At 34.8% G+C, this 12940-nt stretch overlaps 1 protein-coding gene and 1 pseudogene across 1 annotated transcript; both read right to left on the bottom strand.

Moving 5' to 3' along the window:
- Window positions 1-6313: 6313 nt before the first annotated feature.
- Window positions 6314-10106, bottom strand: LOC116123209 (annotated as a pseudogene).
- A 12-nt stretch (window positions 10107-10118) lies between these two features.
- On the bottom strand, window positions 10119-11814 carry LOC116123210 (G-type lectin S-receptor-like serine/threonine-protein kinase CES101). Its single transcript, XM_031409007.1, has 3 exons — window positions 11763-11814; window positions 10633-11149; window positions 10119-10470 (listed from the first exon to the last, which is right to left on the bottom strand). Exons 1-3 carry the CDS (start codon window positions 11812-11814, stop codon window positions 10119-10121), a joined length of 921 nt encoding a protein of 306 aa, XP_031264867.1.
- Window positions 11815-12940: the final 1126 nt, after the last annotated feature.

Consider the following 12940-nt stretch of genomic DNA (forward strand, 5'->3'; position numbering starts at 1 on the left):
TAGGCTCAAGTTTAACCCAGTTTTGAGCTCAGCTAACTGATTAATTATTTATTTAACACTTTTAAATTAAGGGTACTTAACGAAAATTAGCATATTGCTTTTCACATTATTAAATTTAAATATTAATATTGGATCATTAAATGGAAATTTAACATAATGTTATAAACAGTTTTGTAGTTAAATATATCATTTCTTTTGCTAATTGAATTCATTTTCGCATAATTTATACTCAGCTCCTGAGAACTTTGAAAGATTGACCACCTTTACGTTCAGAATCTCCAAGGTTGTTAATGAAGATAAAATTGAGGCTTAACAAAGTTTTTACAAAGATGATCATTCTCTTAATAAGGTCTATTCTCTATTTGTTGTGACAGACCAATCCCACGAAAAATAATTAATGGCTAGACAAATAGGGAAAAATAATAACACACAAGAAACACACGACAATTTATGTGGTTCGGCTTTTTAACTCATGTCTACGAACGAAGATAAAAGAAGAATTTCATTAACAAAATGGAGTATACAAAGTTTGGTGAAACTCTCAATCTCAAAACTCAAGTACACCCAATGTCTCTCACACTCACACACTCTAATATCTCTCTCTAACTCAAGCTTTGCGTCTCTAGTGTTTGTATTGCTTGAGAATGTGTGTGATGATCTTGCCCTCAAAATACACCCATATACAAAGTGAAGTGAAACCATTTCATGTCAAAGTTTACGGGAGAAAATAAGGGATTTACAAAGACCTTGTAGCCGCCATATTAGCTTGAGAGTAGACTTTATTTGAGAGACATGAAGTTAAATTTTTGCTTCCAATTCAGTGGCATTAAATGTCTCCATAGAAGTCAATTTGAAGTCTTTGAACATGTGTAAATGTGGAAAAAAATGTCAAAAACATGTGAACACAACTTTGCACTATTTAAGCCACCTTTTTTATACTATTGATTTTAAAGTAAAGTTTTGCCAATTTTCTTCCTCCATCGTTTCTTCCGTGGGTCTCAATTTATCAGGCAGACCTTGAACTGATACCAAGCTATTTTCAGACTTCAATCTTACCAGCCTCCGAGTTCGAGCTATTTGACGCTGTCTAAAATTTTTTTTTTATCAATTAATGTTGCTAATTTAATTGCATTGTTAACTGTAGTGTAACAAATAGAACGGAAATGTGATTAAATCTTCCCTATTGACAACAATTTTGTACCCGAAAAAGGGTTTACAGAATAAGTCGATCGATTAAAAACATCAGAAAGCTCAATACATTCATTATAATATGGGAAAAAAATTGGAAAAAGAACATGTAGATGTACTTTTTAAACTGTATGTCTTTCTGACAATTCATGACAGCATGTATACACAACCCGAAAAATGGTTTTGGGCTACGTGGAAGAGTCATTGTTTTAAGCCACCTAGCGCGTTCTGAAGTAAAATCGACACAGAAAAGTGTCAGGAACCGTGTCGCATAAGGCCAGTCGTTTTACAAGAAAAGCGACTCAAGACAACGGTGTCGTTTACCGAATAGAAAGATACAACACTATTGTGTCGTATCTTCAGCGCTCGCGTAGGAACAGCGCATACCAAGATTAATGACGGTAATTCGTGTCTGCTTTAGTTTCGTGACCGTAATTCGATATTCTGTGCAATTTGATAGAAATACGATAGATAAAAAATAAAAAATAAAAAATAAAAAGTTATATGTTTGGATTAAATGTATATAGAAAATTAAAGAACTCGTACCTTTATTGTGGATCTAACACAGATATGATTAAGTTATTTATTGGACAATTCTCTCCTTAATTTCCTTGGAATTGTCTTGATCAAAGGTATTCTTTCAGTGGAAAATGCTGGTTGCTTGGCCTTGATAATTTACAACATCACTCTAACATACGTATAGTCAAAGCGATTCATCACAGTCAATTAAGGCGGTGCAGATATTCGAGTCAAAGCTATCCATGAAATTGAATCCTGTAAGGATTTAGGATTTTGAATAGACCATACCCAGCCTCAAAATTGTGAAGTTATGAAAGATTCACCTCACAGGTTCGGAGTTTCATACCTAAAAGGTTAATCTTAAGTGAGTAATTATCCTATTTAAGCCCAGATCTCCTCATATATATCCGATATGGGATTTGTTTATTCTCTCCCACCAAATTTGTAATGCTCTCGTCACAGATGGGGCCCTCTTGCCTACCCATCCACTCACTCTGTGTGGACCTCACAATCACCCGTAAACACCTCTACTGGATGCTTGGCGAGACATCAAAAGACGAACCGATATATTCTAATATCACTTGCACAGGCTAGGAGTCTCACACCCAAAGACTAACCTGTTAGGTGAAGGGACCCCCACCATTTATAAGTCCAGGACGTCCCAATACACATCCAAGTGGGATTTGTATACTGTGCTAAGAATATCAAAGGACTTCAATAACTATCTCTGAGCTACTTATATATGTTGAAAAAAATGTTTTAATCAATGTTCTAATTGTGAGTGTCAAATAATTCAATAAATAGAATTGAAATGTGATGAATCTGAGCTTTTGGATTATAATGTTGTACCGAGAAAAAGGTTCACAAGAAAGTTGAATGAGAAACTGTTGAAAATTAAACTTGACTTTATTGCAGAACTTTAATTTTCGACTAGAATTTGAAGGGTCTACAATTATCTAAATTCAACGTATAACATATCAAATTAATCCATGTGTTATGCAACGGAAACATAAGTTCTGATCCTAGCTATTGAATATAATAATAACAGTTGTAAGCATAAATAAATAACAAAAATTAATGCAAAAAGAAAGAATACCAGGAATTAACGAGGTTCGGTATTGAAACCTACGTCTCGGGCCCTACAAAAGAAAACTCCACATTCCAAACAATATTACAAACTTTTGGGCAATAAACAAATACCCAAAACAAATGGAGATACAACCAATCTTGCAAACTAAAGGGTCCTTAAAGAAGAACCCTAAATAAAAGAAGCATAATGGAATTACAACTTGGGATACAAATAACAATGATTTAGGTCCTTAATATGGCCCCAAAAGTTTCCCACTTTTCATTCATTTTCAATGTGGGACAAACTACCTTTGGCCTTTACATATAAGTCCCTAAACCTTTTTTCCATTAGCATTCTACCCTATGGGATTTTGCTAAATGAGCCATTTTTCCAACAAACCACCTTGGCGAATTAGCAAACCTTCAAAGTTTTGTTTTTTTTCTGTCAAATTTTGCAACACCTTCAAATGCGCCAAAAGGCATAGTCAAGCTCTCAGATGTTGATCAAGTTAAACAATAAATGAACTTGACTTGTCACTACTGAAGTCAAAGTCTGCAGGATATCTTCGTGCCAATCTTCGGAGAATCATTTTCCCATTTTCAATATAATCCCACACAAAAACTAACCAATATCTATAGTACATAAAATATATTATTAAAGAAACCATTTCACAACTTGCAAATGTCATTTACCAGGATCATGCATATGCCTGCTCACCATACTTACTGCTTGTGAAATATCAGGCCTTGTGTACCCATGGCCCATCATACATTGATCAAATCGCTTGTTCCACTGTCTTGGTGACTGCTTCAAACTATATAGCGATTTCTTCAATCTGCAAACCCAATTTTTCTTTCCAGCAATCCTATAATCATCTGGCTGAGTCTTGTAGATTTCCTCTTCCAAACTACCATGTGAAAATGCGATTTTCCCATCCAATTGAACTAGTTCAAAATCAAACTGTGCCAGCAAGGTTAGCAAAATTAGAATGGAAGAATACTTAACCACAGGAGAAAACACTTCACTGTAATCAAATCTTTCCATTTGAGCGTATCCCTTTACTACCAATCTAACCTTGTGCCGAACATCTTCTCTATTAGGAAATCCCTTCTTCTTTGCATACACCCATTTGCACCCAATCGCCTTCTTATATAAGGATCACATTTCATCATTCATGGCAAATTTACATGATTCACAATTTGAACTCCTAACTACTTCTTTATAAGTAGTAGGAATATCATCACCTACGATTGGAAGTGCATAAGCCGCCATATTAGCGAAACGAGCAGGCTTGCGAATCTCTCGTCTTGACCTATTGTATGCAATCGATTCCTGTTGCTGAGGAAATTCTTGGGGTAAAATCTCCTTTTCATCTATAGTATCCACATTAGTCACCTCAGAATCACTTTCTATCTCGTGGACACTATCTAGTTCAACTGTTGTTTCAAACTCCACATGTTGCCGAGTATGCTCCACACACATATGTCACAGCTTGAGCATTTCTGAAACTACATCCTCCTGTACGACTACAGCTGCTGTTCCAATAACTGTACTACCATTATAGTAATACAGGTTATTTCTCCTTGTGCCTTTCATTACCACAAGAGCGCCTGAAGAAACTTTTAGAATTCCATCTCGCATATTCACCGTGAAGCCTTTAGAATCCAAAGCTCCCAAAAAGATAAGATTCTTTTTCAACTTCGGTACATACCGAACATCTGTCAGCGTTCTAGTTGGGCCATCATGATTCTTCAACCGAATTGAACCTATCTCAATTGTTTTACAAGCATCATCATTGCCCATATAAACAACTTCATCACGTTCTTCAAAATTAAAGAACCAATCCTGGTGAGGACACATTTGATAGGTACTACCTGAATCCATAATCCACTCATTTGATCCAGAGGTGGATGGTAGGCTAACTAGACAGAAATCTGACTCATCCTCTTCACGCTCAACAACTCATGCATCAGAAGCAGCTTTGCCCTCTTTCTTTTTCAACTTCAGACAATATTTTTTCTAATGCCCATTCTCACGACAAAAGGCACATTGATCCCTATTGAGTTTTCCCTTCGAACGAGATCTTCCTCTTCTCTCATTCTTACGACTCTGACTCCACCCTCTTGCTACAATTACTTTTGCTTACTCATCTCTATTCTCCTTCTGATCCTTTTTCTGAATTTCATGATTAGACAGAGCAAAACAAACTTCTTCAAAGGATAATTTTTCTTTCCCATGAAGAAGTGTAATACTAAGATGATCCAACTCATCCGAAAGAGATCCAATCAATAGCATAACTTTATGTTCATCTTTGAATGTTTGATCCAAATTTAACAAATCAGCAATTAACTTGTTAAATGTATCAATATGGCTACTGATATTCGTACCTGGTCTCAACAGAAGACGAAACAATCTTTTCATCAAATAGAGTCGATTCTCATTACTTCTTTTCATGTATTTGTTTTCCAACGCCTTCCATAACTTATTGGCAAACATCTCTTTCATGAATGGATATTTCTGTTCTCTACAAAGACATGAGCGAATCAACCCACAAGCTTTTATATTCAATCTCACCCAATCTTTCTCATAGATATCTTTTGGTTTTTCCTCCTCTAGAACAATATCTAGATCCCGTTGATACAAGTTATCCATTACCTCACTCTGCCACAAGCTAAAATTATTTTGACCATCAAATTTTTCAACATCAATTTTTGCATTTGAATTATTAGCACGAATGGTGGTGCCGCAAACGGTGATGCCTCAGACGATGACTCCTTAGACAATGACACCATTTATGTCTTACTCAATTGGCTTGGTAAACAAAGTTCCCAATAATCAAGCTCCACAAATTATTATATTCAATAGCTAACCAACAAATCAACAATAGCCCTAAGTAGTAGTAAGTGCTGAAATGATTAAATACGCACTAGGAAAATTCCCAGGAAACAATAGAGGGGTCACAAATGGTCACACTTAAAATCCAGTATCCTTAGACTTTTATCATCTTGTTGACAGAATTTTCCTAGACATGCATATAACCATACAAATAACTACTCACTGTCCTAAACTTAGGCTCTGATACCACTTGTTATGCAACAGAAACATAAGTTCTAGACCCTAGCTATTGAATATAATAATAAGTAGTAAAGCATAAATAAATAGCAAAAATTAAATGTAAAAATAAAGAATACCAGGAATTAACGAGGTTCGGTATTGAAACCTATGTCCTCGCACGCTGCAAAAGAAAACTTCACCATCTCCAAACAATATTACAAACTTTTGGGCAATACAATAAATACCCAAAACAAAGGGGAGATACAACAAATCTTGCAAACTAAAGGGTCCTTAAAGAAAGAACCCTAAACAAAAGAAGTATAATAGAATTACAACTTGGGATACAAATAACAATGATTTAGGTCCTTATATATAGGCCCCAAAAGTTTCCCACTTTTCATTCTTTTTCAATGTGGGACAAACTACCTTTTTGGCCTATTACATATAAGTCCCTAAACCTTTTTTCCATTATCACTTCTACCCTATGTGATTTTGCTAAATGAGCCTTTTTTCCAGCACCATGTCTGTCTAGTTTCTAAAGCTTTACACCACTCATTAATTAGACTTTTATTAAGCAAGTTATGGATAATTTACTACTGACTATTCAGTAGTAACCGAGAAACAGAGAAAACCAAATGTTTGTGTCTTTTGGTGTGTAAAACATCTCCCAGACGTGAATAGCATAAGATGTCCTTAAATTAGACTCTTGAGTTTTCTTTTGAGTAGTATATATAACCATCTACTCAAGCTATGTTTGAACAAGGGAAATAAGAAGTTTGATTTCTGAATTCCTTTTCTATTTCCTCTTTCCTTGTGACCTTTGTACCCATCTTGCTTCCAACAGAAATATATATAAGAAAGCTCGATAAAATCATTATAAATACAGGAACAAAGAGGAAACAATATGTCAATCTATCATGTGTCTTGAAATTGTATGCCTCTTTCTGTTGAATTCATAACAGCATGTAGAAGATCCACCAAGTAATATTTCATTATGCGCCTGCAGATTCATGATTTGCATCAGAATTATGGCCATAAATTGATACCCAGCAATGGTGCAGAGTTAAATTGTAATTACAAGTTGATATTCATGAATTGATAGAAATATGAAACAATAGACTTAAAACAAATACTTCAGTATATTAAAGGTGATATATAAGAAAATTAAAGGATTCATACCTTTATCGTGGATCTAACACAGATATGGTTAAGTTATTTATTGTACAATTCTCTGCCTTAATTTCCTTGGAATTGTCTTGATCAACAGGTATTCTTTCAGTGGAAAATGCTGGTTGCTTTGGCTTTGTTAATTTTACAACATCACTTCCTAACATACAAATGACAGCTGACATAGAGGGCCTGTCCACAGGATTGTGCTCTACACAAAGCAAGGCCACATTAATGCATCTCAAAACTGGGTCTTCAAAACATGAATCACGTAATGTTGGATGCACTAGTTCTAACACTGCACCTTCTCTCCACAATTCCCAGGCCTGGAAAAAAACCCCCTTAAATTTAAACATTGAGATAAACATTTGTTGGTTTGATGCATAATTAAAATAATGACACTACATTATGACTACATATCCAACGAGATTGAGCGGCTGATCCAATTAAAAATGTGTTACTCCTCCTACCACTTATGATCTCCAACACTAAAACTCCGAAACTGAAGATATCAGTTCGTAGAGAAGATGCCATCTCTAGCATATTCGAGACATATAACCCCTAGATTCATTCATGAAATACAGCCGGTTAGTATGTAACCAAATGAATAATTAAGGTGCTCCAAATTTACATCTTCAAACAGTAAAAATTCTTAACTATTGAATACTCACCGTGTTCCGACGATTCTATTTGTATTTGCATCAGATTCAGTTGTGGCGAAAATCTTTGCCATACCGAAATCAGATATCGTGGATCTGTTTTTGTCTGTAAATTATTGCCAGATTTCAAATCTCTATGAATTATTGTTAGTCTTGAGTACTTATGGAGATAAAGTAATCCTTGAGCAATTTCTTCAATGATGTTAAAACATTTGTCCCAATCAAACAGCTCCCTTTTAGAATCTGTTTATGAGAAAAACAGAGTGAACAAACCTATCAGGCATATGAAAAATGAAGAAGGGATTATTATGTGATGAAACGTATTAGAGAAGATTGCATACCGAAAATATACGAGTCCAAGTTTTATTTGGCATGTGCTCATAGACTAATATTTTCTCTTCCCCTTGAATGCAGAAACCCAAGAGCCGCACCAGAGTTGTGTGTTGTAATTTAGCTATATATCAGCTCATTCTTGAACTCCACAAGCCTTGTCTGGATCTTTGAGAGTCTCTTTATTGCTATCTCTTGTCCATCAGGCAATAAACCCTGAAATAACAATCATGAAGTTGAGCTCAATTTTAGACAAGCTTATTAAGGAAACAAATTTTGTCATTCTCGTCTTCCAAATTTACCTTGTAAACAGGCCCAAAGCCACCCTCTCCAAGTTTGTTTTCAGATGAGAAGCTATTTGTAGCGTCCATGATGGATGAAAAACTGTACACTTTTAAGTTGCACCTTTCTTGCCATCGATTTCAAGCTCCTTAGCTTCACTCATTAATTCAAACAGGAACTTTTCTGTTTGGATGGAAATATGAAAAAGTTGAGCTTGATATTCAGTAAACTAATAACAGAAAGAAATATTTCATGCATACGGTTTAGTGTATTACCTTCAAGACGAAGTCTTCTCCATCTTATAAAGAAAAAATCCCAAGAAGAATATCACAACTAATGCGGCTGCTGTAGCAACTGAAATCAATATCCACTTCCATATTACTGCTTCTCTGCCCAATAGAACAAAAATAATATTTTACTTTATATATAACTGTCTTTATCCTTTGCCTTGGCAATTTTATGCCTATATGATAAACCTTTTTTGAATGCAATTCTAGTTTAACTCCCTACTTAATGTGTGCAGTCAATACAAGAAACCAAGATCATAATTTATTTTGTATGCATGTGATATTCTTGGTTACTCGTTAGGAAAAAAAATTAAAAGATAGAACTGTCAAGGAAATTTGAAAGAAGCTAGAAATGTGGCATAAAGGTTTATATGGAGGGAATCTGTGTTATAAAGGTTTATATGGAGAAAATCTGTTGAGTTCCTAGAAATTAGTGTATAAGTGCTTTTCGATGCGTCTAAGACCATCTCCAACCATTGCACCAATTTGGTGCAAATTGTACCAAATTGGTGCAAAATTGGTGCAAAACACTATCCATCTCCAAACCACCAACACCAAATATGCACCAAAAAGAATATTCCCTATAATATTCCCTAGAAATTCTTTAGAATATTCTTTTTTTTCTTTATTGTAATAATCAACAATTAATCTATTTCACTATTATTTTTGTATATATTAATTAAATATGGGAATGATATTTTATTAAATAATAATTATTTTGAAAATTATACTAATTTAATAGAATTAAGTATTATTAATCAAATAAACATTACATTTAATATAGAAAAACATTACATCTAATATAAACATTACATTTTATTTTGAGTTATGTATAGTTTAATATTTGCATTGAATAAAGTTCATTTTTAATTTTTCATCATTTTTAAATTATATATTATTTAAATTTATTATTATAAATAATAATCAAATTAAATTAATATAAATACTCAAATTGGTGTAATTTTTGGTGTAAAATTTAATATCAAATTTAATACTCAAATTAACTTAACAAAATTAAAACAAAAAACAAAAAAACTAAAATTAAAAAAATTTTTTTTTTTATGTCTGTACAGTACGCCGCCATTTTGGCGCAGTGCTACATGCTGCGCCCAATTTGGCGCAGCACTGTAGCACTGCGCCAAATGGCGCAGTGTTTAGCGCTGGTTGGACTGCCAACCCACGCCAAATTGGTGTTTTTTGCACCCTTTTAGCGTGGGTTGGAGATGCTCTAATGGATCAATTAATACAAGTCATAAGTGCCTATTATGTAACAATTAAAAAAAATCTGCAGATGTGTTAGCAGAAGGATGCATGTTCTGTTTGTGAGCATTTAATGGCAATTTCACTTGTGTAATACCTGCATCTATCTTCATCAAACCAATAATAATGTGGGCAACATAGTTACCATAACAACCATGTCCATAAGAACTAAATAATAATATCAATTATAATATGGTCTAAATGAAGCAGAGTAGAGAGATATACCTGAAGGGGCTGGAATGTGATGTAAAATGCTTCATCAGGATTAGGGATAGTTAGATTGCTCTCCATTCTTCATTTCCTTCAAAGGTCCAGAGAGAAACGTGCAGCCTGTCCCATCAGGATTAGGGCCTTTTCTTGAACTCCAACACAAGTACAATTTTTCCAGCACATGTCCTTGCAGTCACTTAAGCTCAGATCTGCCCTGTTGTCAGATACACGAATAATTTGAGGATCGTTGTTAGAAATCGCCCTTCTTCCAACTTTTGACCATGCCTGCAAGATAGATCTTCCATCTCTTACAACCAAAATCTGTGGTGTTCCGTCGCATAATAAAGACCGAAAAAGATATTTACGAGTCATGTATCCACAAGGATCCACACTCGTCAACCACAAACTTGTAACACTGTTTCCATCCTTTGATAACATGGAGCAGCTGTGTAGTTAAGGTATTTCATCTTGGTTGAATACTGGCGAAAGAAATAATTTCTGTTGCTGTGGACACTTCAATGTTTTCAATTGAAGAGCAAAAAATTTCCCACTAGTCCAAAAATCTACACCTCGCCGCTTAACAATCAATTCTTCTTCTAAAGGATACCATTCCAAAGTGAAAGCCCATGGAGTCGGTAGAGAATAACTTAGCCATGATGTAAGTGACCAGTTCTGACCAGTCTTGTCGTTGATCCCCAGTTTCATTCCCGGCAAGAGAGAATTCGTCGGAAGATCAAAACTTTGCCACAAGGGCGGTTCGGAATTCGCAGTCCCATCAGAGTTTGTTTCTTTCAATACGAAGTTTCCATCATCTTGCAAAACAGCAGCTAAATTGGTTCTAGATTGACCTGAAAATAGCTTGATAGAATCCCCACTATTGTGTTTTATGAGTAGTGAACCAGTTTCATCTATGAGAAGGACCACTGAATCATCTCGGATAGGCATCTCTCGATTGGCTACCCAGATAGACTGTCCCTCAATATTATCTCCTGACGATACTCCCAAGTACCACCCGTTCCCGGAACGTTGCGGGCTACGGAAAAAGCTCAAGGTGAATTTCTCGTTTCTTGAAACAAGAGGAACGGAAGAATTGAGCATATCACCTTGCATGAGGGTGTCTGTTGCTGCATCAATAGAAGCCCAAAAGCAAAAGAAAATGAGAAAAAAGAGTTTGTAGAAACTGTTAGCCATTGATAAGCTTATGATAGAAGATGGCACATATATCCAAAGTGAGCGACCTGGGTTCATTATATGTGCTCGTTCTGATTTTGATTTCACGTCTATGTTTGCTTATTTTACTATACTCAGTAAGACATAAAAGGTTTTTGTGTCCTTTGATTAGATTTTATGGGTCAATTAATGGAATTAATTACGACGGTTAGCTTTAGGGGTGATTGAGATTAATACGAACCCCTCTGAGAAAGCAAACAGTATTGTCTGGTTCACTTGCAGTGGCAGTAATACGGTGAAGGATAAAGAGATCGAAAATGACAAGTTACCTAAGACTTTATAAAATCATCCAAAGGCATCAACATATTATTTATTATTCACAATATCAGTAGTATTGTACGTGATACAATAATCTTACTAGCCGCTAACTGAAATTTGAAGTATAAAACAAGCATTAATAGCATAAATTTAATAAATAACTCACATACTTACATTTATATTAATCAGATAAAGTGAAACCTGTGACAAGTGGCCATTATGAGGTCGCCAGTGGATAGTGGCAAGTACCATTATGAGGTCGCCAGTGGATAGTGGCAACTGGCAAGTAGCCAATAGCCATTAAGCTAATTGTCTTTTATTTTCATAGTTGGCAGATTTGACCTTTCTAAGTTCAAAGTTCATCCCTGACCCCACGATGGAAGTTGTATTGTTCAAGAAATATCAGCAGTTAAGTTACATATTCATCTTGAAAACCATTCCCGAAATATTCAAAACAGCCGTCCCATAATTATCCCCTTTGACTAATATTAGATGTAATAAATCTTTGTACAAATTTACGTGTAATGAATTGAATAGATGAATTTTATAAAACTTAATAAATATTAATTAATGCAGATGAATGATGTGATAATATAAAAAGTTAATATACACTTTATATAAAAGAGTGAGTAAACCACGTATTTTCATTCAAGGTTTAACAAAATCCTAAGTTAATATCTTTGGTTTTACTTATTCTAGATTTTTATCCTTAAAATAATACTGTTAGTTAATATTGAAAATGGTGAGTGAGGTTGGCAAGGTATGAGTTTTGTAGAAGAGATTGTAGGAAGTTCAAGGTGGTCTTCGAAGTAATTTTAGACTTTGAAATCAACCAGAAAAAAGCTAAAAATTACCAGCTTGGATGTTATTAATATGAGCCACTTTTTTCTAAAATGGGTCCATCCATTGCCAAAGAAAGCGTCAACGTATTTTTGTGTGCTAATGAAGAATCACACTACTGTAAAAAGTTGAGAAATTTGTTAAAATAAAGAAAGTGGTATTACTTTAAAGGAGAATCTAGAATAAATACAATTAAGGGTATCAACTTAAGATTTCGCTAAACTTCAAGTGAGAATATATTGTTTGCTCTAAAAGAATTCGTATATATAACATTACTGATTCGTTTTGGGCCAAACTTGTACGAGTTTGTATTTAGGCTTCACACATCTTGGATGGTTCTGGGTGAAAGACGTTTGCATGAAACCAAAAGCAAACCAGTACAGATCTAAACCAAAGAAGCCAATTGTATCAAAGCAAGTCCAACCGAGAATAGGTGAATGTTTTAGAATAGTCGAGGATGCCAGCAATGACTCTAGATCCGAATGGGTAAATTGTGACATCCCACGAGCCAAAGCGTGGTGGTTCCTACAAGAATTTCTAAACGTCGTGCTTTCATTGAAGATTCTCTTTATCTCTAAAAGCGTGGG

The sequence above is a fragment of the Pistacia vera genome, unplaced genomic scaffold (genome assembly GCF_008641045.1).
Source record: "Pistacia vera cultivar Batoury unplaced genomic scaffold, PisVer_v2 Contig140, whole genome shotgun sequence".
In the NCBI taxonomy this organism is placed as follows: Eukaryota; Viridiplantae; Streptophyta; class Magnoliopsida; order Sapindales; family Anacardiaceae; genus Pistacia; species Pistacia vera.

Excerpts from the sequence above, each read along its gene's own strand:
- LOC116123210 (XM_031409007.1), bottom strand. The coding sequence starts at position 11,814 with ATGGCTATTGGCTACTTGCCAGTTGCCACTATCCACTGGCGACCTCAT. Across the intron at positions 11,150-11,762 it reads CCACTGGCGACCTCATAATG|CAACAGACACCCTCATGCAA; the intron begins GTACTTGCCACT and ends CTATTGATGCAG. Across the intron at positions 10,471-10,632 it reads TGGGCTTTCACTTTGGAATG|CTGCTCCATGTTATCAAAGG; the intron begins GTATCCTTTAGA and ends TTAACTACACAG.